The 27,521-nt window shown below is 38.8% G+C and overlaps 1 protein-coding gene and 1 pseudogene across 7 annotated transcripts in view; one reads left to right on the forward strand and one right to left on the reverse strand.

The window, feature by feature from the left end:
- CDC14B (cell division cycle 14B) overlaps positions 1-27,521 on the forward strand; it is a 102,992-nt gene that overhangs the window by 37,743 nt on the left and 37,728 nt on the right. For 5 of the 7 annotated variants that reach the window (XM_029920322.1, XM_029920321.1, XM_029920324.1 and 2 more), the window contains exons 2-4: positions 10,955-11,045; positions 11,579-11,654; positions 14,921-15,013. In XM_029920322.1, coding sequence (XP_029776182.1) covers positions 10,955-11,045; positions 11,579-11,654; positions 14,921-15,013 — 260 coding nt within the window. Of the gene's footprint in view, positions 1-9,164; positions 9,614-10,954; positions 11,046-11,578; positions 11,655-14,920; positions 15,014-27,521 lie in introns of those variants that run through there. The other 2 variants (XM_029920323.1, XM_029920326.1) reach the window with 1 other exon arrangement.
- LOC115276325 lies at positions 16,501-16,726 on the reverse strand (annotated as a pseudogene).

A 27,521-nucleotide genomic window follows, 5' to 3' on the forward strand; every position in this document is an offset into this window, starting at 1 on the left:
GCCTAGATCCATCAGAGGAACCAGTGTGTATGGCAGGTATGGCCTTACAAAACATAATTCTTAAATAATAAGACTTAAAAGTTAAAATGGGGGTGCCTGGGTTGGTTAAGCGTCTGACTTCGGTTCAGGTCATGATTGCACAGTCCGTGGGTTCCAGCCCCATGTTGGGCTCTGCGCTGACAGCTAGCTCAGAGCCTGGAGCCTGTCTTCGGATTCCGTATCTTCTTCTCTCTCCGACCCTTCCCTGCAAGTTACAATGACTCCTTGAACAATGGGCTCTGGAATGAGTGTTCTCTTAGCAGGCATGAATCCATTTGTCTCATCGTGCCCCAGCAGAGTTCTTGAGTGACCAGAAACATGGTCAATGAGCAGTAATATTTTGAGAAGATTTTTTTCCTCTGAGCAGTAGGTCTCAACAGTGGGTTTAAAATATTCAGTAAACCATACAATAAACAGATGTGCCTTTGTTGTTCCATTTGTAGAGCACAGATAGAGTAGATTTAACATAATTCTTTAAAAATTTTTTTTTAATGTTTTTCTTTTTAATGCTTTTTTAAATGTTTTTATTATTTCTGAGAGAGAGAGAGGCAGAGTGAGCAGGGGAGGGTCAGAAAGAAAAGGAGTCACAGAATCTGAAGACAGGTTCCAGACTCTGAGCTAGCTGTCAGCACAGAGCCCGACGCAGGGCTCCAATCCATGAACCTTGAGATCAGGACCTGAGCTGAAGTAGGATGCTTAACTGACTGAGCCACCCAGGCGCCCCTGTTTATTTCTTTTTGAGAAGCAGAGAGAGACAGAGGACAAGCAAAGGAAGGGCAGAGAGAGGGAGACACAGAATTAGAAGCAGGCTCCAGGCTCTGAGCTATCAGCACAGAGCCCATAGTGGGGCTCAAACCCACAGACTGTGAGCCGAAGTCAGATGCTCAACCGACTGACCTACCCAGGTGCCCCAGATTTAGCATAATTCTTGGGCCCTAGGATTTTCATAATGGTAAAGAAACAATTGCTTCAACTGACAGCGACCAGCTGTTAGCCCCTAACAAGTCAGCCTGTCCTTTGAAGCTCTGAAGCCAGGCATAGACTTGTTTTCACTAGGTGTAAAAGTCGTAAATGACATTTTCCAGTGGAAGGCTGTTTCATCTTCATTGAAAGTCTGTTGTGGAGTATAGCCATCTTTGTTAATTACCTTAGCTAATTCTGGATAACTTGCCACTTCACCTTGCACTTGTATGTCATGGTTTATAAGGTTTAAGAAGATGGATGGCTTCTTAAACCTTACGAACCAACCTCTTCCAACTTCAGACATTCCTGCTGAGGCTTCCTCCTTTCTCAACTTTTGCAGAATTGGTGGCTTGGGTGTTGGCCTAAGGGAATTTTATGACTGGTGTGGTCTGTCCATACCACTAAAACTTTCCCCAGATTTGCAATAAGGCTGTGTGACTTTATTTTTATTGATGTGTTTGTTCACTGGGGTAGCACTTTTGATTTTCCTCAAGAATTTTTTCCTTGCATTCATAAATGTGCTGTTTGGTGCAAGAGGCCAAGCTTTCAGTCTATCGATAGGCTTTTGACATTCCTTACTCACTAAGCTTATTAATTTCTACCTTTTAATTTAAAGTGAAGGATGTGTTATTTCTTCCATTCACTTGAACACTTAGAGGCCACTATAGGATTATTAATTGGGGTAATTTCAATATTGTGTCTCAGGCAATAGGGAGGCCTGAAGAGGGGAGATAGGGGAATAGCTGGTTAGTGGAGTAGTCAGAATGCACACATTTATCGATGAAGTTCACTGTTTCATATATGGATGTGGGTTTGTGGTATCCCAAAACAATTACAGTGGTAACGTCAAAGATCACAGATCACCATAACAAATATAATAAAAGTGAAAATGTGTGAAATAATTGTGAGAATTACCAAAATGTGACACACAGACTTAAAGTGAGCAAATGTTGTTCAAAAAAATTGTGCTAATAGATTGATTGGTGCAGTGTTGCCACAAACCTTTAGTTTGTAAAAATCCTATCTGTGAAGTTCAAGAAAGCAAAATGCATTAAGATGAGGTACCATTTTTCTATCTTTTCATTTTAATTTTAGTAGGCTTTTGTTTTAGTAGTCTTTATTAAACAGTATGTACTTTTAAAGTCCATTTGAAATTCTTGTAGATGAACTTGTGTTTTGCATTTTACTGTTGGACTTACCCTACCGTCTCATTCTGTTTTCTGTTTGCTATATTTTTCCTAGCTGTTTGGTGCCTTGATCACATTTTCTTTCTTTCTTTTTTTTTTTTTTTTAAAGTTTATTTATTTTTGAGAGCAAGAGGGTGTGAGCAGGCATGAGTTGGGGACAAGCAGAGAGGGAGAGAGAGGATCCTAAGCAGCCTCCCAGCTATCAGTGCAGAGCTCGATGCGGGGCTTGATCTCTATGAGATCATGCCCTGAGCCAAAATCAAGAGACGGACACTTAACTGACTGAGCTTCCCAGGCATCCCATGACATTTTCTTCATTTCTCTTGCTCTAATGATCTGAAAAGTGTGAAAACCATTGCAGTTCTTATAGTGGTTTCCTTTTTAAAGAAAAATTATTAAGTATTTCAGAAATATAGGTTAGTATGGAGACTAATGTAACATTGGGTGGAGATGTTTGGGTCTCCTTACATAAGATTATGCTTTTTTTCCCTCACCTTAGTTCTAGAGCAACTGATAGAGGAACACAGGAGTTAAACAGATAAAGATTAAAATGTAGGCATTATTACTGATAAAATTATGGGACTTGGTTTTTATCTGTGCATTTAGATCTGCAGGCCACTGGAGTTACTTATGCAAGCAATCACCAGGATAAATTCCAGATGGTGCACCTGCACCTGAAGGAGACTCGTTCCGGATCCTTGGGTGTCTGCGTAGAGTAGAGCCTCTTCCACCCTCTGTCTATGATACATGGAGCACCGACAAGCAATAAGCCCCTGCTATAGTGAACTAAATCACTAAGATTTCAGCGTTAGTTGTTGCCATAGCTTATTCTGACCAGTAAACTTAGTTCATCACAAGGGATAGCACAGACTAAAACCATACTTATACTCATGGGCCCTAAAAAGAGGAGCAAGGACAGTTAGGTTTCGTCTTTTGTGAATTTCTTCTGCCCATCTTCTGCCCCTTTATTTATTGGGGTGTTAGCTTTTTTCTCTGTGATTTATAGTTGTTTGTAAGTTCTGATACTAATCCTCTTTTGCTTATAGGCATTGTAACTATCTTCCAGGGTGAACTGTCTTTTAAATTTTGCGTATGGGGTCTTGTATTGAACAGAATCATTAAATCTTCATGTGACCAAATTTCTCAATCTTTGCTTCATAGTTGGTACCTTTTATGGTTTCTTCTTAAAAAAATCCATCCCTTCACTGTTAGGATATTCTAAAACTTTTAAAGCTTTCTTCTTATATCTGGACTTTTTTTTTTTTTTAACGTATTTATTTTGAGAGCGTGAGCATGAGCAAGAGCAAGGGAGGGTCAGAGAGTGAGAGCTTTCAGTGCAGAGTCTTGATGTGAGGCTCAAACTCATGACCTGAGCCAAAATCAGGAGTTAAGCTCAGGCTTAAGGAGCTGAGGCCACCCAGGTGTCCCTCATATCTAGACTTTTAATCCATGTGGGGGCGGGCATTGGGGAAGAAGGATAAATCTGTGTCTCCCTCTTTCTCTCCCCTCCCCCACTCATGCTGTCTCTCTCAAAAATCAACATTAAAAAAAAAATCTGTCTCCCTCTTTCTCTACCCTTTCTTCACTCATGCTCTGCCTCCCTCCCTCTCTCTCTCTCTCTCTCTCTCTCTCTCTCTCTCAAAAATAAACATTAAAAAAACTTGAGTCCACCTGGGATATTTTTCTTCTTTGGGGACTGGTGGCCGATAGTGTAAGATAAGGCTCGAACTTCCTCCTACCATCCCTGACAATGTGGACAACCAGTTATCCTTATACCGTGTACTGAGTATTTGTAATTTTCCTACGGATCTGTAATGTCACCTCTGCCATATGTGAAGTTTCCATGTAAATGTGGTTTCTTTCTGGGCTCTCATCTTTACCTTTTGTCTGTTATCTCTGTGCCAATACTACAGGGCCTAAATTATTTTAAGTTTTACTATTTAGTAGGGTACGGGCCCCCTTTCTGTTCAGTGTGGTCTCAGTTCTTTGTGGCCTCTGTTGTCTTCTAGATTAATTTGAGGATCAGCTTGTCAGGTTCCATGAAAAACTGTATTGAGGCTTTAGTAAGAATTGCCTTTAGTTTGAGGGTAATCTTTGTGATAGTGAGTCTTCCCCATTATAAGCCTGCTTTATCTTGCCATATATTCATAAAGGATATGCACGTGCTATTATATTTCATAATTGGTTATTACAAGTATATAGAAAAACTCTTGGTTTTTGTGTATTAATCATCTATATCCAGGAACTTTGCAAAAGTTTTATTAGATTATTTAATAGTTTGTTTACAGATTCTCTTGTTTTTCTTAGGTAGATAATCATTGTCTGTAAATAAGGACAGTTGGTTCCTTTCCAATTTTTTTTCTCTCATTTCTTTTTCTTGGCATCAGCCAGAACTTCTAGTTATTGTAATGATAGGAATTTTTGTCTTTTTTTAAAATGTGTGTTTATTTTTGAGAGAGAGAGGGAGGGAGGGAGGGGGAGAGGGTGGGGGAGGGGCAGAGAGAGGGAGACCTAGAATCTGAAGCTGGCTCCAGACTCTGAGCTGTCAGCATGGTGAGATCATGACCTGAGCCAAAGTCGGATGCTTAACTGACTGAGCCATCCAGGTGCCCCTTGTCTTGTGTTTTATTTTGGGGAGATGCTCACAAAATAAAGCATGAAGTATGGTATTTGCTAGAGGTATTTGGAAGATACTCTTTATCAGGTTAAGGAAGTTCTCCTTTTTAGGCTCATTATACAAAGACTTAATTGGAACTGACTTGGTTTTAATTATTCCTTTTTCTGTATTTTTTAAAATGTTTTTGTTTATTTTTGAGAGAGAGAGAGGGAGAGAGAGACAGCGTGAGCAGGGGAGGGTCAGAGAGAGAGGGAGACACAATACGAAGACAGGCTCCAGGCTCTTAGCGAGCTGTCAGCATAGAGCATGACGCAGGGCTGGAACCCACGAACAATGAGATCATGACCTGAGCTGAAGCCCTACACTTAACCGGCTGAGCCACCCAGGTGCCCCTCCTTTTTCTGTATTTAATGAGATAATCATGTGGCTTTCTTCTGTAATCTGTTCCTGATGATGGATTTTTTTTTTAAATGATGAGCCACTGGGAAGATTTTCTATTCATATACTATTGACCATTTGTATAGCTTTTTTGAATTGGCTATTTTATTTTCTATTGGGTTGTTATATTGCTTTGTGTAGGTACTTTTAATGTTATGATGATTAACCATTTATATTTTCCTCTAAGTTTCTGTTTTTTACTTCTATCGCTTGAGTTTTGTGTCATGCTTAAAAATCTCCCATTTAAATTGTAAAACTATTCATTATAATTTTTATAGTTGTCTGACAGCTTTAAAAAAGTATTTAATCTGGTATTTTATATGATAGGTGCGATGGGAATCTCCCTGTCTTTCCATACATGGAAATAATTGCTCCTTATTGAATAAGGCCTTCTTTGTTACTGATTTGAAATATTATTTCCCTTATATACTAAGTTTTTATATATGCCTACGTCCATATTTGTATATTGCTATGGTAACATCATATTGTTTTAATTATTCTTGCTTTACATTAGCTCAAGTCTCTGAGGCAAAGGTTTTAAAAACCTCAGGCTTCAATCTAAGAGCCTGTCCTAATTCTGCTTCTTTACAACAGGCTTTGTGACCTGGCTTTTAGTTCAGTCACTTTACCTCTTTAGGGTTAGACTTCCTTTCCTGCGAACTACTGATAGTAGTAGTAGTATCTACCTCATAAATTGTGAGCTGAATACAGTACCTAGCACTGAGCTGTCAATAATTGCTCACTGTCATTGTTTTCTTTTTCAAAATCAATACTCTTATGAACACTTCTTCCTCTGCTCCCCTTGGTCACTCCTTCTCTTCAAAAATGAGTGACTAATACAGATGGGAAGCTAATGTCTGTTGGCCCTCTCTCTGAGGGACAGTCACATTCAGGTGGAGCCTGGTTTTTTACCTGTTTTTTTTTGTTGCATAGGGATATGAATCCTCCTTTCTGCTTGTCTTGTGGTGAGCTCCCTTATCTTGTAGAGAAGCTGTTCACTTCTCTAGCTACTCTGCCAGATTCTGTGAAGTCAGTCCAGTTCCAGGGGGAAAGAGAAATCAATAGTGGGAAGTCCACTGTGTCTGTAGGTCCAGATAGAGTTCTTTCTGTTAAAAATTGTATGCTGTATTATCATTGCCACCTGACTCCTACATGTATTTCTCACTTGGTTTAGAATATTATCCCTCTGTTTGATTAATTATTCCCAAATTTCTACATTTGTTATACAGGGAAATGCTTTTCATTTATTTAACATATTTATTAAAGGAAGAATTAGCAAATTGGAGGCCCCAAAGCCAAATCAAAACAGACAACTTTGGCATGAAGATGTTGAACAAAAGTTTTTGTTACTATTTTTAAATGGTGAAATTTTATTTCCTTTTACTATGAGAAGTAAGAGAGGCAACATTAGGTGACAGGCATATATAGGCAAGAACTCTTAATTACTTTAAATCTTCAGTGTTCTGTTTTTGACAACAAACATTAAGTGGAAGATCCATGGGTTTACAGAAGGATTATAGGTTGAATCATGAACTTTTAAGCAAAACTCTGTAAAGATCCGGCTTCTAGCTCCAGGTTTCTGATAAATAGCTCTCTTCCCCGCACTCGTATCCACAGCAGTTTATTGCAGTATTATTCTAACAATAGAATATTGAGATATATTATGCAAAGATAATTGGACATCAAAAGTCAGTGATTTAAAAAAATTTTTTTGTTTTTATTTAAGTAATGTCTACACCCAGTGTGAGGCTCTAACTCATAACTCCCGAGATCAAGAGTTGCACCCTCTTCAGCTGAGCCAGCCACGTACTCCATTGATTTTTACCCCCTTGTTATGTGTAAAAACCTCTTCCCACTTTCTCCTAGGTTATTCCTAGTTTTGTTTGGAATTGGATTACAAGAAGTTGGATTGCAAGATGTATAGGTAGAAATCAAAAAATGTTACTGACCAGTTCTCTTTTTTATTTTTTAATTTTTTAAATATTTATTGATTTTTGAGAGAGAGAGAGAGAGAGAGAGAGAGAGAGAGAGAAAGTGTAAGTGGGGGAGGGGCAGAATCCGAAGCAGGCTCTAGGCTCTGAGCTGTCAGCATAGAGCCCGACATGGGGTTCTAACCCATGAATTGCCAGATCATGACCTGAGCCGAAGTCAGATGCTTAACCGTTTGAGCCATGCAGTGGCTCATCATATCTTGATGAAGAGTCAGCTTTGGAAAAACACTGTTAGTCTGCAAGTTCACTTTTCAAAAGCTTCCTCAGTATGAAAAGGCATAAATCTCACTTACCTTTCTGTATTTCTGGACACCCAGTTTCCTCCTCTAAAATGCATCCACTACTACCAGTTTCTTGTATATCCTTCCGGAGATTTTCTATGCAAGATACCATATATAGTCCTACAAATGTGTATGTATGCTTTACATACATCCAAATAAATGGTAGTATTTAGCAGCCTTGCCAGTTTTCAGTCTTGAAAATTTCTGTCAAATTGCCTTTTCTTGCCCTTCAAGGAGGTTGTCTCTCCGTTTATATTCTGACTCACAGGCAACTTGAGAGAGTGCCTATTTCCCCATAGCCTCACCAACACGATGCCTTAGACTCCTGATTATTGCCAAGGAAAAACAGTACCTTGTGGTTTCAGTTTGCATTTTTTGTATTTTGAAGTTCAGCATCAACTTGAGATGAATTTGAAAATATTTTCCAGTTTATCTTTTGGCTTTATGTGTTTATTCACCATGAAGATCATTTTATTTTAGTATTATTTTTAATATTTATGTTTGGAGGGGAAAGTGCAAGCAAGGGGAGGGGCAGAGAGGCACAGAGGATCTGAAACATGCCTCACTGACAGATTGACAGCAGCTAGTGCACTCCCAAACCTGGAGATTATGACCCAAGCCAAAGTCAGACACTCAACCTACTGAGCCACCCAGGTTCCCTATGACGACCATTTTAAAAATGTGTATCCATTTTATACATTCTCTTACGGCTTTTAGATTTTGTTTCATTTAAAAAGGCCCAACAGGAGAGTACAGAAATGATTCATTATTTTGTTTTTTACCTTTAAAGTGTTTGTTCCTTCTGGGAATTTTAGGATAAGGTTAGGAGGTATGCATACCTACCTTTGATGCAAAGATGTATATATTGTGATATAATGTGTATATTGTATTAAGACTATAAGTGACTTAGGGTAAAGAGTAGTTACTGTATTACCTTTCTCTTTAAGGGAGTCATTGCAAATTTTTTCAGATAAAATAATAACTTTTCTGTAGGAAATTTGGGAAAATAACAGGAGGAAATGAAGATTACCAAAATCACTCAATGGTCCTAGTGTGTGTGTGTATATATATATATGCACATATATATATATATATATATATATATGCACATACTCATACTGTGTCGTAAATTTTTTAGACTAACACAGGAACGTAGATTTAGAAAATACTTTAAATGGATGCTTAGTATTGTGTCTTAAGTTTTGTTTTTCAACCATCCTAAATGCTTTTTGGAGGAGAAATCTAGGGCCTTTAAAGGAACACGTCCCCAGTTTTAGGCCTACCTTTAAATCCTGAGCAAGTTTGGAGAGCCCAAATAAATGAGACGCCAGCATTCCTGTGAGCGGGGCACCCTGAGAGCTGGGCATCAGCGGGTCTCCACCTGGAGAGACCAAGGAGCCGGTGGCCTCCGGCGTGGAACTCCTCCACCCGCCCTCGCGGGCCGAAGCCGGCCTGGGACCCCGCCTCCCAGTTTGGCCCTGTCCAATAGCAGCACCCCCTGGCGGCCGCGGCGTGGAGGGCGGCGGAGTGCGCAGCTGTGGGAGATGCCCCGGCGTAGCTGGGCAGGTCAGCCTCCGTTCTCTCCTGAGAAGTCCTTTTAGTGGCTTTCGGAGCCGCTTTTTTTTTTTTTTTTTTTTTTTTTTTTTTAATGAGGTCTGCGTCCGCTTCTGCGGTGCTTTGCCGTATGTCCCGACTTCAAGTGCAGAATTGTGGCTTGGCGGGTCCTTGAGCTGTAGACGACGCCAGGCGGCCCCAAGGCGGGCTAGCCTCAGCCCCGGCCGCTTGGGCTCCTTTCCGCACCCCACTCTGTCGCCGCTCTGTTTGGGGCCTTTTGAGAAGTTTTGAACTTCCGGGGTTGGCTCGACGGCGTTTGCGGTGTTGGTGGGTGGCCGAGGGGCGTCGCTGTGCCCTGCTCCTGGGCAGGGCCCTTTAAACTTTGTTTTTTTAAACTTCGGGGGTGTGGTCGCAGCGCTTTCTCTCTACCCGGCTGGTTGTTCTTTGGCCATCGCGTCCTTCCCTCCGCCCCGCCTTCCAGATGCTTTGGAGTCATGAGCCGGGAGGGCGCAGGGACCCCTCTGGTGGCCGAGGTGATCAAAGGTGAGTGCCGCGGTGCGGGGCTGGTCATTCCCCAGTGCCGCCGCGACAACTGGTCGTCTGGCGGTGTCGCTGGGGGAGGCGAGGAGGCGCCAATTGCCGGCAAAGGGCTGCCTTTCCATTTCGGGCCAGGCCCGTGCTGTCTCACGGGCGTGGGTGGCCACCCCGGACTCCTTGTACCCAGACGTGGTCTTGCTTTGGGGCGAATCCACACTGACATGTGCAGTTGGGAACCTGGTGTCCTTACACCCCTGGCTGGTAGAGGAGTTGTGTCTCCTCACCCAAGGGAGTAAAATCCCAGGTCATTCTGTGCACAGGCATCAAGGTTCATTTGTGGTTGTAAAGGAATAAACTCCGGCATCTGTTTGAGTGTGGTTGCAAGACATTTCAGTTGAGGAGTTTGCATGGAAGTAAATACAATGAGTGTGTGAGTTGAATTGTAGACAGAAATTGTTTGAATTCCCATTTGGGGAAAAGATACCAGCTGGGCGGTCTTTATATTTTACTATTTTGAAGGCTGTACTTGATTTTGCCACAATCAGAATGTGAATATTCGCCTAGCACTATTACTACTAAGAGGTATTGCAGGTGACTGCTTCACTGAAGATTTTTAGGCAACTTTTTGGGGGTGAGGCGTGGGAGGAAGGGTGGAGCCTCTGAGCTACTCCTTAACCATTCTTGCTAAACTTCACAGCAGCCTAACTGCATTTATGCAACACAAGTTCATCTCACACTCCTCATGGAAAAACCTCTCATTGCTTCTGTTGTAATGGTAATTTGTCTAATTGTAAAAATTACAATGAAAGTAGTGATTCCAGACCAAAAAAAGAAGTGATCCCTAAGAACATAACATATGGTTTGTTTTCTATAGCGATGAACATTAATTTAGTAGCATTTTTGATGGCATTCTTTAGTTTCTATTTTTAAAAATGCAGTTTCCTATTGAAATGACTTTTTAGGATAACTTGAAAACCTAGTGAAACAAAGCACAAGTAATCTAGGTTGATGCCTAATTATCAAATGCATGCTGCTGTTTGCTGAAATTTCTTAGCCCAGTGGTACTAAAGTTTTGTAATGAGAGGTTCCTCGAGAGGTCTAGCCATATTGATATGTGAAAAATTACTGCTATTGAAATTTATGGTTAAAAGCTATTCTCCTTTAAAAAATTGTTGCTTATTTCTTATCACCTTCCAAAATAGCAGAACATTTTGAAATTGCCCATTGCACCCTTACCATGCATGGAAAAAATATAAATTTGACTTCATCTGAAAAGAGTTGGATCATGCTATGTGAAATGTTTTTTAATAACCTGAAGGAAGGAACATTGCAATTTTTCCATTTCAGATCGCCTTTGTTTTGCCATTCTCTACAGCAGACCAAAGAGTTCATCAAATGTACATTATTTCAGCATAGATAATGAACTTGAATATGAGAAGTAAGTATTGCTTTTTAAAAGATTGTTAGTAACATTTTTTTATTTTGAAGAATCTAAAGGTATGTTTATAAATAGAAGAGCCTTGGAAAATCACTAATATGTTGATTGATAATTACAGAATGCTTTTTTAAAAAACCTTTGGTAATAAAATAGGTCTTTAGGGGAAAAGTCAATGAAAGAACCTTCTAAATTTAATAATTCACATTTGAAATTCTAATATTTTAAGTTATGAGATAAACTAGTATGCTACTAAGATGCTGTGTTTTTGCCAGTGGAAACATGTGGAAAAAGTTTTTTTTTAATTCAAAAGGTATTTTCAGATGTTATTGAGGCTAGATTTAACTGTTGTAACACTTGCCATGTTTTTTATAAGCATTGTTTACTAGAATACCACTAGTATTAAGTTGTATGATCAGTAAAAATTTGGTATATGCTTTCTTGTCTTAATTGGATCTTGTAGTTCCAAAAAGGCATTTATGTTTAGAGCATCTAGAATGTAAATATGTATATGTCTTTGTTTTTTATTTTTAAAGCTTCTACGCAGATTTTGGACCACTCAATCTGGCAATGGTTTACAGATATTGTTGCAAGATAAATAAGAAATTAAAGGTAAAATCTTTTTTACTTAAGATTTGACTTAGGTAGTCATTGTTAGCCCGATCCTGGGGAAGGAAAAGTAGGGAAAATATACCTCTGTTTTTGATTAAAAAAAAATAATAAGGTCTTGTTGGTCACTGTAGTGGTGCTTGGGACATACATGTGGTTTATTGTTTTATATAGTCATAGTCTATAGGTTTGTTTTCCAGAGTTTTAACTGGATGGTTTGAGATTGATTGGGTTGTTTGCTTCTGGTTTGAATCAGTAATGCTCAAATACTTGAAAAGCCAGGGACGCCTGGGTGGCTCAGTTGGTTAAGTGTCTGACATCGGCTCAGGTCATGATCTCACAGTCCATGGGTTGGAGCCAGGCTCTGTGCTAGCAGCTCAGAGCCTGGAGCCTGTTTCAGATTCTGTGTCTCCCTCTCTGTCTGTCCCTCCCCCACTTGGTCTCTGTCTCTATCTTTCAAAATAAATTAATAAAGACATAAAAAAATTTAAATACTTGAAAAGCCAAAGTGGAAATTGGTTTATAAAGTGAATCCTCTTACTGTCTGTTCGACTGGAACTGAAACCTAACAAGAGAATTTTCCCTTGCTTTGGTCAAACAATGACCTTTCTGCCTTCCCTTTGACAGAGAATGCTAGCAAACTAGTGAAGAAACTTGCCTCATTTTACTTCTACTCTATCTTTAATGTCCTACTGTACTACTTGTGACTTTTCACCCTCACCTTTTGTACATACTGTTAAGGAGCAGAAAGGCAGGGGCAAACAGCATCTCTTTAAGGCTGTATATGAGAGTTGGAAAGTATATTTCTATTAGTTTGAACTCAGACCTCATTCCTTTATTTAAAAAACTTTGAGTTATGGTCACATACAATAACTCATTGCTAGCAACTCCAAATTAGTCACTGTAAATTCTCAAGTAGAAAGTGCTGGACTAGGGCACCTGGGTGGCTCAGTTGACTGACCATCTGACTTTGGCTCAGGTCATGATATCACAGTTTATAAGTTCGAGCCCCGCGTCAGGTTTGTGCTGACAGCTCAGAGTCTGGAGCCTGCTTCAGATTCTTTGTCTCTATTTCTGCCCCTCCCCAGTTTGTACTCTCCTCTCTCTCAAAAATAAATAAACATTAAAAAAACTTAAAAAAAAAAAAAGCTGGATTTAGGGGCAGTTGCTTTTTTAAAAACAATGTTATCCAGGTGATTACTTACCATACTACTACACAGAAGAAATAAAATTTTCTTTTTTTTCTAATGTTTTTATTTATTTTTGAGAGAGAGAGACAGCATGAGTGGGGAAGGAACAGAGAGAGAGGGAGACACAGAATCTGAAGCAGGCTCCAGGCTCTGAGCTGTCAGCACAGAGCTTGATGCGGGGCTTGAACTCACAAACTGTGAGATCATGACCTGAGCCAAAGTCAGACACTTAACTGACTGAGCCACTCAGGCGCCCCTAAAATTTATTTTCAACTAAAGACTAAATTGTATTAAAAGCTTATGAGTAAGGCAAATTTTTTCCTTTCCTTGAGCCTCAAACCTCAAATTCCCCAACATAAACATGCCAGAGGAATGAACTAACCTGCAAAATGCTAATGTCCCTTTTCTTTTTGTATTATATAGTATGTCCTACAGATTTATGTAGAGATGGAGACTCTTTTTTCTGGGCTTTATTTTTCTCTTGATGGGAATATAAGCATTTATGGCCTTGTATATTCATGTCCACACTCTCCTCCTTTTTACTAGTTGCCAGTGGCAGGTCTTTTGTTCATATAGGGCCAGGAAGCTAAAAATAATTTCCTCTCCCCTACTAGAGTTTCTTTGCTCTAATTTTGAAAGACTTTCCCCCCCTTGTGTACTCCACCATCTACAGCCTTTTATCCTTGAGTCAACCAAGAATATATTGGTATATTAGTCCTTTTCATTTCTTTTTTAAAATTTTTTGTCATTTACTAAAACAACTTTCAGGGTATTGACCATGCAACCTGGTTGAAACATTACTGCCTACTCAATTAGTGATAAAAACATGTGTAGAGTTTGAATTTAAGTGTCTTGTGCTTGTGTTGCTCTATGGCTGGTTAGGTTTTGTTTTTGTTTTTGTTTTTAAAATCAACTTGGATCTCTTACTCGATGTAAACAAAATGTACACATTCATCATTGACTCACAGAAGCCAAGAAACATGTGCTTTTTGAACTCAATATATTCTTTTCCTTATACTTACCTGAATCTGTTTCTGTTCACGTTAGTGAAATACAGGTGAGGAGGTACTAACTAATCTATGCTTTTTTTGGTTTTTAAATTCCATATCCTTTTTTTTTAACTTTTTATTAAAGTATAATATATGTACAAAAATAGGTACAGATCTTGAGTATACAGGCTCAATGAACTTTCACAAATTGAATATATGTAGGTAATCATCTTGGTCATCAAATCAAGAACAGAACATTAGCAACCCACACAAGAGCCCACTTATGCCCTGTTACCTCTGTTCCACCCTCTCTCTCTGCCGTCTTACCTCATTTACTATCCTGATTTGTAACAGAATGAATTATTTTTGCCTGTTTTAATTTACCCTTTTATTCTAATATAAAGATTTTGGGAATAGATATAAAAACAAAACCAGAAAAAGTCTCCCTCCCCACATACCCCCCTGCCCTGCCTCATCTAGTATCTTATATATTCTTTCAGAGCATAAACTCCAAACATACACCTGTTCATCTCCTTTCCTTACTCCTTAATTGTACATTCATTTTAATCCAAGAACATGTCTATTATGGGAAGGTATATGGTATTTTTGAGTATGAGTTAATCATTTTGTATATTTTTTATATAAATTCTATTGTTTATTATTTATTTTGGAGAGACAGTTAATCATTTTATGTATTTATTTTTTATATAAATTTTATTATTTATTTATTTATTTATTTATTTATTTATTTATTTATTTTGGAGAGACAGAGAGAGACAGCACGAGCAGGGAGGGTCAGAGAGAAAGGGAAATACAGAATCTGAAGCAGGCTCCAGGCTCTGAGCTAGCTGTCAGCACAGAGCCTGATGCGGGGCTCGAACCCATTAACTGTGAGATCGTGACCTGTGCCGAAGCCGGACGCTCAACCCACCGAGCCACCCAGGCACCCCAGAGTTAATCATTTTAAAGTTCTTGCTAATATAAATGCTTATATGTTGTTAAGATTTGGAATTTATTTTCATCACAAAGTGAACTTTTAGAAAACTTGAAATTAAAGAGAAAATAGTAACAGCTGTTTATCTTTATGTAGTCCATCACAATGGTGAGGAAGAAAATTATTCATTTTACTGGCTCTGATCAGAGAAAACAAGCAAATGCTGCTTTCCTTATTGGATGTTATATGGTAAGTATTAAAGTGATTTCCTAACATATTATTGAAAATGCATACAACAGTGGGACTTTAAATTGTGGTTGGAATTTTGAGATTACTTTTTCTATGATAATGTCCTGATTTCTTTCCAGAAAGAACATGTTTTTGGTTTTAAAGATTTGACCAACAGGGAAGGCTGTGCATATTTGGGAGGATGGGGTATATGGGAGATTTCTGTACTCAGCTTTGCTGTTTTGAACTTAAAACTACTCTTTAAAAAAAAATTGATCAACTATTGTGAAAACCCTTTTCTGAGTTTGGCACATAAGGTTAGAAAATAATGCCCCAGGGGCGCCTGGGGCTCAGTCGGTTAAGCGTCCGGCTTCGGCTCAGGTCATGATCTCGCGGTTCGTTGGTTCTAGCCCCGCGTCGGGCTCTGTGCTTACAGCTAGCTCAGAGCCTGGAGTCTGCTTCAGATTCTGTATCTCCCCCTCTCTCTGACCCTCCCCTGCTCGCGCTGTCTCTCTCTGTCTCTCAAAAATAAATAAAAAACATTAAAAAAAATTAAAAAAAAAAAAAGAAAAGAATGCCCCTAAGCTGTGTTTTTATAAACTTGTGGTCCATTTAGTGAAGTTGTAAAAGTGGTGTAAGGGCCAGTAATTGATTTTTTTTCCCCTAGAAAAACATTGAACTGCATCCTATGAAGTTAGAGTGCTTTATAATTTGAATACAGGCAGTTTTTTCCTAACTGAAGTATGATTCTTAGGTCTTTCTTACGGGTTCTCTCTATTCTCATCAAAACATCTCGCATGAGGGCATGGTTAGTCAGTGTTGTAGGAAAATGTCTGTGCATACTGCGTGTAACACAGGACATTGAGAGGTCTGTCTAAATCATTGCAAAGTGTGCTTGGGAATAGCCAGTATTTACACAAGAGTTATAAATTTCATTTATTTATGAGAATCAAGGAAGAGCTTTATTTTTTTAGTCCCATTTTACCCTGGTCCATTCATCTGCAGGAGTACCTTAGTGGCATGTTTTACAGAGTAGGCCAGGAGCTCCTCCAGAGTGGTGTCCCTTATCTTTTTGTTTGTTGGTGTGGAAGCTAGTATTGCTTCTCTGTTCACTGGAAAAGAGTGAGTTGGAGGTGTCTTCTACTCCCACCCACCAGAAGGAGATTGTTTTTGAAGTTCTTTAGATAAGTTCTTTCTTCCCTCAGCTTGCTACTTGACTCTGTCATGCTTTCCTCCTCCCTTTGAAAGTTATTTTCTTGTATATAGTTCAAAAAAATTTTTTTAATTTTTTTTTTTTTGCCACGAGGTGTGTTTTATTGTCATTAATCATACAAATAATTTGCTATAATATCCCAGGGCAAACCGGAGAATTTGGCAGTCTGATGGGGGGGGGGGGTCCCCTCAGAGACCCAGTAGGCCGGTGGCGTCGGCACGGAGTGCCTGGGTTCACAGTGCAGCTTGTCGCTTTGTGTCCATCTTGCAGGTGGCTCTTCTTCCTCCACATCATGACTAGGGTGTCTCGAAGATGACGGGGGTGGGGAATCCTTTAGGTTCTTAGGAAATTTCACTCCGCTTCTCCTGCTCAGTGGTCTCTTTGGTCGGCAGGGTGTTCTTCTCCTGCGTCTCCATTTTCTTCAGCTTGGCCTTATCGAAGCTGGCGATTTCCCCCATGTCTGGCTTGTCTGCCATTTTCTTAAAGTGATCCGTCGAGTTCCGCTTCAGGCCCACCGACTGGTGCTCCCACTCGCGTCGCTGCAGCAAGAGACCTTTAATTTTTTTTAATGTTTTTTAATTTATTTTTGAAAGAGAGAGAGAGAGACAGCGTGAACAGGGGAGGGTCAGAGAGAGGAGTCACAGGATCTGAAGACAGGCTCCAGGCTCTGAGCCAGCTGTCAGCGCAGAACCTGGCGCGGGGCTCGAACTCACAAACCATGAGATCATGACCTGAGCCAAAGTTAGACGCTTAACCGACCTAGCCATCCAGGTGCCCATTCTCGTACACAGTTTAATAATTTGGAATATACAATGATTAGACCAGAAGTTGGTGGGACTAGCTAACATCGCACCTAAACTTTAGTGATTTCCTTTTCTGTTTAAGGCAAATCATTAATAACAATGATTAAGGCCATTTTTGCTTTTGTTTTTTCTCTTATGCTCATAGAAATAGTTGATAAAAATGTTTCTGGGATAGTTGTGTCATCTCTGAGTATATTAAACATAGGTTGTAGATTCTATCTTAAAATTTGACTTCTTAAGCTTACCCAAATGTGGTGCTTTTTTTAAATTTGTTTTTCCATCTTTCCTGGTGTTTATTGTGCTTTGCAGCAAAAATTCATAGGAGAATAAAAAGCCTATGCAAGTTCTCAAGAAAAATAGAATAAGGAGGTAGCTTTTTAAATGGGGGCATTTGGTCTCAATACTTACCTAATCACTGGGTATAGAAACCTCATGGATTACAGGATAAATCATAACAGCTTTATAGAAAGAGGGAAGTAGCCAGGATTCTTGGGGTTTGTACAATATTAAAGGAAATCCTGGAGAAATGGCCTTTGGTGTGACAGTAAAAGTGTTCATACTGCCCAGGAAAAAATCTGGGTGGCTGAAGCCATTCTGTTTTGGAGATTGTGCTGTTGAATAGAATATACTGAGTTCTGCCTGGACTATTCTTGGTTCAGTCATTTGTTTCTGGTCAGAAGAGATGTCCCCAAGTTGTGGGTAGGGGCGCATCTTGGGAAACCAGATGTGATATTGTCAGTGTGAAGAACCTCCAGAGAAGGTGGCTGTGAGGTGAGCATGGGATTTGTTAAAAACAGAACACTTGAGGGGCGCCTGGGTGGCTCAGTCGGTTAAGCCTCTGGCCTTGGCTCAGGTCAGATCTCACATTCGTGGGTTCGAGCCCGGCGTCAGGCTCTTGGCTGACAGCTAGCTCAGAGCCTGGAGCCTGCTTCTGGTTCTGTGTCTCCTTCTCTCTACCCCTCCCCCTCTCATGCTCTGTCTCTCTCTGTATCAAAAATAAATTTTAAAAAGACATTAAAAATTTTTAAAAACCAGAACACTTGATAATTTTATAAATAAGAAACTTCTTTTTTATAATCTTATTGTTGTTTTTTTACTACTAGTGAAAAAAAAAATTGACCCCTTGGCAGATTTACTGAAAATTGATTGTCATATTTGTCCGAAGTTTGGTGTTGGCTTTTTGACTTTGTTTATGGTTGTATTTTGGCATGTAGAAGTGTAGTTTTCTATATTTGACATATTTAGAGTTAGAAATCCTTCCAGGATTTTATGCTCTCAGATCAACACGGATTTGATTGGTTAGGAAAGTGCCAGGTAGGCAATCTGGAGATGGACTTGAGTTCATTCCTTTGCTTGGTTAGAAGCCAGCTTGGCAGGAGGATTACCGCTCTTGGCTGTGGTGAAAATCTTTGCAGCCATGACTGGCTGGTTAAAGCAGGAGCCTGGAGTTCAAATGATGCTAGGTAGTGAAACAGAGAAACTTCTAAGAAAAGGAAATTTATTAATACTAGCAAAGGAGGATCGAGGTATAACATGGGTACCTTAAAAGATAAAACATCAAAACTAAGTAAGTGGACATTTGATCTGGTTGAAGTCTGTTAAATCATCTGATTAAAGATTTGTCGAAAGAATGAGAGTTCCCTAAAAAATTAGACTGCAGCCTTGATGACCTTTTTTTGGAGTTATTGAGGAATTTTGAACATTGTAAGCCTTTTTAGTGCTTGACCTGGATGGTGGTGTGGGAATGTTAAAAAGTCTGGAGGAAAAGCTGTCAGAAAGGAAATATTCCAAATGGACTGATGCTTGATCCATCCTTTTACACTCAGGGCTTCTGAAATGGATTCTCCCTTCATCTTTATGTATTCAGAAGGACCTAATGTAGAGTGTGGAGGAGGCTTGAGAATAAAGTGTCAGTACATAGGTTATTTTTTTGTCTAAAAAACAGAGGAAGTTAGTTTTACAAGTACTCAAAATAACTCACATACTCAAACAGGATTGATAAGCTCATGCCCTATTTTGTCAGATGGTCAGGTGTCATGTGTGGCAGAAGAAGTGAGATTATTGGCTTAACTATTCTTTTGTCTTCAGTGTGCATATTTACAAGTAATGTACTTTGTGTGGTCTTGTGGAGTCAAAATCATCTGAAGTGGTAGGAGCTTTGATAACAAATTATGGTGAAAGTAAAAATCTTGGAGCGCTTGGGTTGCTCAGTTGGTTAAACGTCCAACTCTTGGTTTTGGCCCAAGTCACCATCTCACAGTTTTGTGGGTTTGAGCCCTGCATGGGGTTCTGCACTATCAATGTGGAGCCTGCTTGAAATTGTCTCTACACATCTCTCTCTCTCTCTCTCTGCCCCTTACCCACTTGTGCTGTCTCTGTCTCACTCAAAATAACCTTTAAATTTTTAATTAAATTAAATTAAGAAAAACTTTTGTACCACTCACTGTAGAAGAGGAATATAAAAGATCAGTGCATTACATCATTTTATGAAGTGTTAAGTTTACCCTGTGGTGATAAGTCGGTGGTTCCTTATTACCTAGCTGGATTCAGAGGGGGTAGTATATAGCCTGTCAAAGTAAAGGTGAAATTTTCAGTGAAAGTGCCTTTCAAAACAAATTCATGGTTAAGAGTATTTTGAAACTAAAAGTTTGAGGGTCACCTGGGTGGCTCAGTCATTTAAGTGTCAGACTTTGGCTCAGGTCGTAAGAGAGAAAGGTCAAGAGAGCTTGAGAGTTCAAGCCCCACATCTGGCTCTCTGCTAACAGCTTGGAGCCTGGAACCTGCTTTGAATTCTGTGTCCCATTCTCTCTCTGCTTCTCCCCAACTTGTGCTCAGTTTCTCTGTCTCTCAAAAATAAGTAAGTGTAAAAAAAATTAAAAAAACAAAGAAAAGTTCAAAACTTCTGTTTTGTCATTTTGTGAAAAGTGTCATGTCCAAAACCTGTACACCCTTGAGAAATTTAGAAAATCTTCCTTAAAAATAAAAAGTAAAACCCGTTTATATTTATAAAAACAGGATATGTACATATGTATGTATAATACACTATTTTTTTTATGTTCACTAGTGCAGTTTTATCACTTATTTTTTTAGTTAGTGGCCCATTCTTCCATTTTGGTACATACTGCATCATCTGTATACCTGGATTATATTCGTATTTCCTCCATCAATCCAAAATGTCCAAAGCAGGGGCGCCTGGGTGGCCCAGTCGGTTGAGGGTCTGGCTTCGGCTCAGGTCATCTCACAGTTCGTGAGTTTGAGCCCCGCATTGGGCTCTGTGCTGACAGCTAGCTCAGAGCCTGGGGCCTGCATTCAGATTCTGTGTCTCCCTCTCTCTCTGACCCTCCCCTGCCCACACTGTCTCTCTTTCTCTCAAAAATAAATAAAACATTTAAAAAAAAAAAAGTCCAAAGCAGTATGTAATCTAGGACCATACATTGTGTATGATTGTTGTGCCCTTAACCTCTCTTACACGTTCATGGTCCCTTGTTGCTAACACTGATTTATGACAGAGGCCAGATCTCTTATGGAATGTTCCATCTTTTGAATTTCTATGGTTTCTTCTTTGTGGTATGCTTTAACTTGTTTTCTCCATTCTCTGTATGTCTTGTGAACCGGCAGTTAAATCCATAGGCTTGTGCATTAGTAGAATATGTTGCATTGTATCAGAAAACATATAATGCCTAAATTACCATTCAGGATGTTAAAAATGACCACTGGATTAGGGGCTAATCATATTTCTTCAGTGTATGATTTTTATCCTTTATGACTTAATGGATTTGGATGGTGTTATTTTGGAAATATTTATATGTTCAGTTCCCCATCAACTATGCGTCTAGTGTTTTAAACAGCAATAGTACGTGCCTCAGTCAGTAATTTTATTATGATTTCTGTGTAACCATAATTTCTAATTATCTCATCCATCCTTCATTTATTGGTTGGCTTTCTTTTATGGAAATTAAACTTCCCTTTTTCCAGTTAAGACTGTTGATTATCCTGAAACCAATTTCCTACTGAAAAGGCAGAATAAATGGTCTTTTTCATTTCAGTACAGTTTTCAATTGAAAGTCAAGTGTTCTAGTGATAGAATTTTATAACCTGCTTTAAAATCATCTAAGTAAAGTTTCAGTGGATTTTAGATTTATTTGCTAAGCATGTTTTCAAATGTGCAGCACTTCCCCATTAGTTTTTAATAACATCTGATTAGCATTTGTGAAGTTGGGAATTTACTAACCAGATGTCTATCATTGGCTGGATGGGTTGTAAGAATGGGGGTAAAGGGGGGCGCCTGGGTGGCTCATTGGGTTGAGCTTCTGACGTCGGTTCAGGTCTTGTCTTGTGGTCTGTGAGTTCGAGCCCCGTATCAGGCTCTGTGCTGACAGCTCAGAGCCTGGAGCCTGCTTCAGATTCTGTGTCTTTCTCTCTCTAGCCCTCCCCCACGCATGCTCTGTCTCTCTCTGTCTCTCAAAAAATGAGTAAACATTAAAAAAAATTAAAAAAGAAGACTGAGGGTAATCATTCCTGCATTTACATTTACTTCTCATGGTAACATAGCTTTTTTAATTAAAGCACCCATTAAAATCAAGAATTGAAACAGCTGTACATGATTTTATTTATATGAAGCTCTTGGAAATCTGTCTATTCTATTCCATAGAGACAGAGAGCATATCAGTGATTGGCTCAGACTTGTGGTCAGCGGGAAACATTTGGAATTAATTGGGAAGATGTACCTTTGAGGGTGATGGAAATTTCCTGGATTGTGTAATGGTTATACAGGTGTAGACAGTTGTTAAAATCCATTGACTTTACATTTAAAATGTATGTTTCTGTTGACTGTAAAATGTCCTTCTGTGAATATTTTTTCAACTAAAAAAGTTAATAAATAATAGCTGAATTTAAAACTAGGCATTTAAATCAAGACACTTAAAAAATGAAGCATTAACTGTTAAATTTATTAATATTTTAGGGAAAGTCTTTAAAGCACAATTACCATATATAATCATCTAAGGAATAATTGTCACTTTAGTTAATTTTTTATGTGTATACTTTGTAATAGAAGTGGTAGTGTGTAATACTAGTAGTATAAACATTAAGTTTTAGTTGCAAAATAGGTTTTTTTTTTAATGTTTTATTTTATTTTTGAGAAAGACAGCATGAGCAGGGGAGGGTCAGAGAGAGAGGGAGACACAGAATCCGAAGACATGCTCCAGGCTCTGAGCTGGCAGCACAGAGCCCAACATGGGGCTCGAACCCACGAACTATAAGATCATAACCTGAGCCAAAGTCGGATGCTTAACCAACTGAGTCACCCAGGTGCCCTGCAAGATAGTTTTTTAAGAGACCACTGAGCTGGCTTTTAATTTTATCTGGCACAAATTAAGTATTCAGTAAAATGTCTTTTTCTTTATCTTATTTATCCCCCTGTTCCTGTCCACCATTATCATATCTTAAATCTACTTTTCATATTAAAAAACAAGAATGTTACCATTGTATCTTATCTTATTGCCCCAGCAATTCAGTTTTCCTGCAGATACATAATATTCAGCTCTTCCATAGGTTAAATGCACTTTTGAGGGCTACTGTAGGAAATTAACCATTGTTTCTGACATTTTTTGTGTTTAAAGTGTTCTGAGTGTAAGTGACGCAAGTAGACTTTTGGTACATATCTTGCGAATTTCCCGTCCTTTAATGTTTAATAGATTACTTTGGTAGAGCTAATTGGGCTAACATATAAATTCCCTGTTCAAAATTTATCACTCTATTTTATTATTTTTTGTTTCTAAGTAATTTTTATAACCTTTATAATGACTTATTCTAGGAATTTATTAATTCAGCAATCTGTGAGTAGAATCCTAAATTGTATTGAATTTGTGATTACTTCAACAGGATAAGAGCTCAGAGACTTAATTTGTTACTTAATGATGATCTTTTGAACTTGCAGTCTCCTTTTCCTGAAGGATTTAATTATTTTGGACCCAGAGTAGTCAATGCCAGGTTAAGGTGGCTGCAGGGTGAAGGGTTCGGATGAGAAGTTAAGACAAAGGGAGCAGAGAGATGATCTGGGAGCTGTAGGTAAGAATCCAGTTTGGCATATAGCCATCTAGATGGGGCAGCAAAACTGAAGGATAAAATCAGGTGGGATGGCCATGGTCTTAGTAAATACTCAGCTCTGGGCAAACAATCTTCCTGGGTGTCTGAAAGGTAGGGCAAACAGCATCAGGCAACTGTCAATAGCAACCAGGAACCAGGTTGAATGTGAGGTGTGCCCAAAAGGGGACAGGATGGGCCAGAGGAACAGGCCAGGTGGTGGAGGTGGCTGTAGGCATCACAGATCATCACAGCTGTACTTCATTTTTCACTCTAGTGAGCCTGACTGCTGATATTTCAGCTGATGTGATAGTCTGGTGTGGTATTAGTTTGGGGAAAGAGTAAAGAGAAATGACTCTCTGACTATTAGGAGCTTTGATTGTAGATCTTTTAAGCTGTCTGGAATTTTGGATCCTGTTCTTGTTTTAGTACTTGTTTTAGATAGTATGGTTTCTCATCTGTAAATAAAGCCTGAGCAGTAGACCATCTTTCATCCACAGCAAGCAGTGTGATTTTCAGAGTGACCAGTTAATATCATGGGTTGGAGAGTAGTAGCCTGCTAGCTGTATGTAACTAACAGAGTATTTATTTATAAATAATAGTTGTTTGTTTGTTTTTGCCATGTTTAAAAATTAGGAGGTTTCATGTAAAAAAAAATCAAGATTTTTGCTTTTAAAAAAAAATCTCTACTACTCAAGTAGTATAACCATGTACACTTATACCCAGAGCCAATTCCTTCACATGAAAGAAAAAATGTTTATTGGGGCGTCTGAGTGGCTCAGTTGGTTAAGCGTCCAACTTTGCCTCAGGTCATGATCTCATGGTTTGTGAGTTCAAGCCCTGCGTCGGGCTCTGTGCTGACAGCTCAGCCTGGAGCTTGCTTCAGATTCTGTGTCTCCCTCTCTTTCTGCTCCTCCCCCGTTTGTGCTCTGTCTGTCTCTGTCTTTCAAAAACAAATAAATGTAAAAAAATTTTTTTTAATGTTTGTTTATTTATTTATTTTGAGAGAGAAAGGGAGAGAGAGAATCCCAGGCAGGCTCTGCCCTCCAGCATGGAGCATGGAGTCAGACCCTTAACTGACAGAGCCATCCAGGTGCCCCTCCTTCACACTTATTAGCTGTAAGGCTTTGGTAGATAAATGATTGCTACTCCAAACTTCCAGTTTCCCTCTTTTTAAATTGAGGATCATTATACCAGCCTACTATGTATATAAATAAAAATAATTGAAAAGTTAAAACTGTTGAAGTATAAGGCTATCTGATTTTTTTTCTAAAAATGATTTAGTTTTTTTTCCATAGTTTCATCTTTGTGCAGGGGCTGTGAGAATGATTTATCTTATCCTATAATATTGTATATTATATATAATCTTTTCCCTGTTCATCTGTTTTTTTCAGTAGTTGGATCTATAAGCTTTCTTTACAACTTTCATGAACATTTTTGTATTAATCTGGAGAGAGTGATTTCTTTAAAAAAGATCATTCAAGTCTTGGCATAGGAAAGACTGTGTCATCTGGTTGATGTGAAAATAGTTAATACTGGGGAAACACTGTGACATTTCTCCATGAAAAGTATTTGAAAATGGTTTACTGGTTTATTGGGCTGCCACATTTGTTACGGAATTCAAGTACCTTTTGTTATTCTGCATTCTCAGGATGATTTCTATAATGTTTTGGTTTTTAAGACTGTATCAAAGGCTAAGTACATAGCGTAAGTTTCAAAATGTTCTATGTAAGAATAGAAATAAGAAGCATGTGTCTAAGTGATTGGGTGTTTTATTTAAGGCCTGAGTTGTCAGGCTTGAAACTGAATGATCTGGCTAGGATTCTTTTCTTTCAGTCCACTAATTAATTAATTCACCACCAGTTGAGCCCCTCCCAGGTTTTGAAACACAGATCTGGAGTCCAAGGTTAGAAACTCTACAGGAATGGAGGCAGGCTGATGGTAATTTAAAAAATGGGGGTGGTGGAAATCCTAGAAGTGGCTTTGATTTTATTCAGCAAAAAAGATTATGACTTTGAAAAGCACTATTGACCTCTCAAGTATTTCTGCCCCAATATTTTATTCATCCTGTGAGATCTCTGTTTGCTTCTTCAGAGACACAGACAGAGTTGGCAACAGGCGCTCCTTCCTGATGCTTTCTAAGCCATGAGACTTGCTTATCTTTACATCTGTGCACTTGTCACCTGTTTTTTTTTATTTATACACTTTTAACAGACTGAAGTGATCCTTTCTCACTGTTGATTATGTTACCATATTGTTGCTACCTGACAAATTACACTTCTGGGCTGCAGTCATCTAAAGGCTAGCCTGGGGCTGGAGGATGCACTGCTAACGTGGTCTCTTCACACCCCTGCCAGTTAGCACTGGTTATTGGCACATGGCCTCACTGAATGATACCTTGAGGTATCTAGAGTGAGGAGTCCAATGCAGAAGCCACAGCATTACTTATACATTAGCCTCAGAAGTTACACTCTGCCTTTTAGGCATTGTTTACACATAGGTGCCCTATTCATTGTGGGAGGGGGCCACGCAAGGGTACAAGTACCAGGAGATGAGCATGCATCACTGGGGCTGTTTCCTAAGCCGGGTGCCACAGCTGTTTAATATCTCTCTTGTTCCTGATTTGTTGCTTCCTATTTTTGGATGGCAGTGTGGATTTAGAGTGACCATTCTATATTTGTACAAAGCTTCTCATGAAAATATACCAATGGAATTTGAGAAGGACCTAGCGTCTAAATTGCTAGGAACACAGTGATAGATGATAAAATTGTATTGATTGAGTTCACTCATTTGAGGATCTGTATTAATAGAGGGGTCATATATAGGGTCTTTCTTAAAAAAACAAGTTTAGAATAATTCCATTTGGTAAGGCCTCTTGACTAGGGAAGATACCTGAGTGTACAATTAAAAATTATAGATTGCTAGCATATATGTCCTTAACAATTCTGTGTCTTAGTCCTTCTGAGTAGCCATAACAAAGTGCCAGAGACTTGGAGGCTTATAAACAAATGTATTTCTCACACTTCTGGAGGTTGGGACTTCTAGGATCTGAATGTCAGCATGGTGAGGATCTCTATGGAGCCTCTTTCATAAGGCACTAATCCCATTCATGATGGCTCCACTTTAACGACCAACCATCTTCCAAAGGCCCCATCTACTAATACCATCACATGATCTTTTGGGGGTTAGGATTTCAACATACGAATTTTCAAGGTGGGGCATACAAAATTCAGACCATAGCATTATATAAATAGACTTAGTCTATACATTTCTTTCAACTTATCTCGTCTGAGTATAACCTGTTAACCTCAGTATAACCAGTATTACCTGTTTATGTACATTATGTACAAGCATACCCCAACTAGATTTTTAAAATAACATTTTCTTAGAGTTCATGGCTAGGGATTTAGGTTTTATTCCCCCTTAGGAGAAAATGTTACATTGCTCTTGTGTTCTTTGAATTAAACTTGTATTCCAAAGCTAATCCAGAATTATTTAATGTTATTAGAGACTGTGTTTTAAAAGTGAGAAGGAAATAATACTATTGCAATTTTAGTAATTAAAGGAACCAAAGAACTGCAATCTGGAGTAAGAGGAATTTTCTTTAATCTGGTGCTTAAGGGAAAATTCCTATAATTTGAGACAAGGTTTTTATTAGAAATTTAAGGAAAATCTGAACGAGGTCTCTGGATTTCATTTACTTAAATTATGTATATATACACATACATATGTAAACATAATTGAATCAGACCCTGTTTTCACTCTCATTTGCCTCAAAGTATTTTTATTTGTGGGTTCTCACTTCAGTTAGATTGAGGAAACAGCTCGTATATGTATGTAGTAGAGATTAAAAGTTTATAATTAACTTTTTTAATGATTTCTTTTTCCTAGTCAAAATTTAAAGTATATTATCCCAAAGTAAGCTTTACCACTGACTCTAATTTGTGTAATAAGACATATGCCAAATCTAATGCTTGTGGTCACCTCCCCTCCCCCATATATTAGCTGAAAATGCCCTGCCCTGCAGGAAGATTCTGCATTGGAAAAAGACTTGTGCCTTCAGATAGCATGAGGGTCAGAAAATTCCAGGCAAACCTAATTGGAGATTGAGGATGACTTATCTAGAGGGATGCCAATAGTTTTTAAAACCAACGACTTGTAAGGAAGAGAAGGAGAGAATGAGCCTAGTAAAATACTTCTGCAACACTACAACTGAGAAGACAGTGGAACAACATGTATAAACTATTGAGAGAAAAGACCTACCCACCAAAAATCATACATAGTCCGTAAATGTCAGGGCAGAAAACAAGAAACTATCAGAAATGCAAGGAATACTAGCAGTGGACCTGAAATGCTAAAGCATCTACTTAAAGTAATTCTACCATATAAAAATGGAAGCATAATGTAGTTCTGAGGATATAAGAAGCCA

The sequence above is a fragment of the Suricata suricatta genome, chromosome 13 (assembly GCF_006229205.1).
Source record: "Suricata suricatta isolate VVHF042 chromosome 13, meerkat_22Aug2017_6uvM2_HiC, whole genome shotgun sequence".
NCBI lineage: Eukaryota > Metazoa > Chordata > Mammalia > Carnivora > Herpestidae > Suricata > Suricata suricatta.